Source organism: Apis dorsata, unplaced genomic scaffold (assembly GCF_000469605.1).
Source record: "Apis dorsata unplaced genomic scaffold, Apis dorsata 1.3 scaffold_73, whole genome shotgun sequence".
In the NCBI taxonomy this organism is placed as follows: domain Eukaryota; kingdom Metazoa; phylum Arthropoda; class Insecta; order Hymenoptera; family Apidae; genus Apis; species Apis dorsata.
In genome coordinates this window covers 119,191-121,976 of record NW_006263371.1, presented here as the reverse complement: position 1 = coordinate 121,976, position 2,786 = coordinate 119,191, and the positions used below count along the sequence as shown (strand labels likewise).

Sequence of the window (2,786 nt, the reverse complement as noted above, 5' to 3'; positions counted from 1 at the left end):
TTTTTTTTTTTTTTTTTTTTTTATTGAGGAGAAAGGTTTACAAAGGAGGCATCTCGTGGCTCCTCCTCCTCCTCCTCCTCTTCCTCTTCCTCCATTTGAGTGGTGTTCGATTTCCTAAGGGAGAGGAGGAGGGAGAGACGAGACAGAATTTATCAGAATTTATCACGGTGTGTTAACGATTGATCGAGCCCATTGAAAATTTGATTCAGAAACGGGTGAAAATTTGACATTGATTAAAATTTAATCTTGCAAATTGACAAAGCTCGAGGCAATCGAAAATTGACGTTTCACGAACACGCGATTATTATGGATCGAAAGCGATTATTATGGATCATAATTATATAATTCTGAATTAAAATTTTTATTATTATTCGACGAAAATATAAACTGATAAAATTTGAGAAAAGAACGAGTGTTGATAATTGTTGAAAATATATATATATTTTTTTTTTTTTTTGATTTGATAATTATTCTTTGAGAATTAAGGAATACCATTAAGAAGTACATTTATTGCGAATTTGATAAATAAATAAATTGACGATTTCAATAATTTGAGCATATTCTAATTCTGATTACCATTTCGTTCCAATTTTGAAATTGGAGATTGGAATTGTTTAAAATAAAAAAAAAAAAATTATAGATCAATATTATTCTCATCAAACAATCTGAAAATGAAAAGTGATAAAAATTTCAAACATTTCCTGGTATTTTATCGCGTAATTTGAAAAAAAAAAAAAAAGTGTTTTCAAAACTGGAGTGCACAATTCATTAAAAATTGTTACTCGAATAAATCCTAGCGTATCCCACTCATCGTTTAAGTTGATGTGGTGCAATTTACATCGCCATTTTTCGTTTTTGTTTACAATTTCCCGTAATTGCAATTTAACAAGTGATATAGTGATAAATTTTCATAACAATGTACAATTAATAATGTGTGTCATTTGCACAAGTACGAATCTCATAAGGCACGTAATTTACTCCAATAAATCCTTGCGTGCCACCCATTCACCCATTGATCAACTTAATCTATTCCGAATTGCATCGTGCAATTTCCTATTTTTTTCTTTTTTTTCGTTAAATTTTCCTCGAGCAGCAAATATGGATTCAAATTTTCGATAATTTATTTCGATAAATACGAATAAAAAAAAAAAAAAAAGAAGAAGGAAAATTAGATTCGAGAATTGAATTAAAACAAAATAGCAGTTTGGATATTGTATTTGAAAAATACACTGACAATTTTCAAGCAGTGAAGTAATATACACATTTGGAGGAATTTTTCATTAATCGATCGTTTCTGCTTTTTGCCACGAAATTTTTGTATTCAATCGTCAGATGTTTTGCTCGGTATCATCCTTCTCTTCCTCTTCCTGTTCCTGTTCCTCTTCCTCTTTCTCTTCCTCTTTCTCTTCCTCCTCCTTCTCCTCTTTCTCTTCCTCCTCCTTCTCCTCTTTCTCCTCCTCATCCTTCTCCTCTTTCTCTTCCTCGGGCCCTTCCCCCTCAATATTCTCCTTAGTTTCATCGCTCATCCCTTCCATCTCTTCCAACTCTTCCAATTTCGTTTCAACCCCTTTGTCGTTCACGTTTCTTTCGGATGTCGGGTTGTTAACATTATCTTCGTCATCGAGCTCAGCCTTCTTTTCCATCAGCCTCTCCCTGAACATGACATCCTCTTTCCGCGGGAATGTTTCCTCCACCATGTCCAACACGTTTCTCTGATACGGGATGAACGGTTGTTGCATCCTTAACTCCGCAACCGCCAATCGAGGAGAGAATATCGTAATAGAGCGTAGCCTCCAGAACGATTTGGTCATCAAATTTTTACTTTGAGTTGTACCATACTGCGGACAGCCAGGTATTTAAAATTAACTGGACACGGGCTTTCTAGCCCTGCCTCTTATTTCTCGTGTGTTAGTCTCTTATTATTTTACCGTTCGACTGCGAATGTTTATCTAAATTGTTCGATTCGTCGCTTCAATTTGTTTAATCAAAATTTAACTAATTTAAATTTTTAATTTAAATTTAATTTAAATTTAAGTCTAAATATTCGCAGTCTAAATATTATGCTATTAGATCTAACAAGTGACTCGATTTCTTTTTTTTTTTCTATTTTTTAAAAGAGATATTCTTCTCCAAATATTTCGAAGAATCAAAGAGAGAAACGAAGGAAACAAAATTAAAATGGAGAACGAAAATACATCTCTTCCCTTTATGATAAAACAAGAAGGAACGAAAAAATAAAAAATAATGTTTAGTTGAGCACAATACATTATTCTCGAAAATTAAAAAGAATAAAATAAAAATTAAGAGAGGAAACCAGAGAAATAGTAAAGTTCGTTACTTCTTATCTCATTTGCATAAAGTCCATCTTCGTGAAGGGGCGGAGGTATTTGGCTACGAGCTTACGAAAAATCCGATCCGTTGGCATAAGAAATTATTAATGGGGATAGGTGGAGATGGGTGATCTAATTTTCTCGAATAATTCGCGCGACAAGGGTCCACGGTGACGCTGGATCACGGAATCGTGTAATAACCTAATATTTTAGCTGTTAGTTACCCGCAGACAGGTTCCCCATTTTCTCCAAACTGCACGTCGACGAATATTCAACGCGACAAACTAATTAATCCCCTACGATGCCCCTATCTTATTTTCAATGCTCGTTTCTCCTCGAAAAATGAACCATCGGCTATTTCACTTAGAAGCTGGGATCACTGGAAACTGATCATTTTCCATCTATCGCCAGTGTTAAAATTTACACCGGTTAAATTGAATCGATGAAAGATATTTC

The 2,786-nt window shown here is 34.1% G+C and overlaps 1 protein-coding gene across 1 annotated transcript in view; it reads right to left on the bottom strand.

Annotated features, from left to right (window-relative positions):
* Window positions 1-1,463: 1,463 nt before the first annotated feature.
* LOC102676852 overlaps window positions 1,464-2,786 on the bottom strand; it is a gene marked incomplete at its 3' end in the record, with an annotated part of 4,202 nt that continues 2,879 nt past the window's right edge. The window contains exon 3 of the mRNA XM_031515479.1: window positions 1,464-1,838. Within this exon, the coding sequence (XP_031371339.1) occupies window positions 1,464-1,838 (375 nt within the window). The remainder of the gene's footprint in view (window positions 1,839-2,786) is intronic.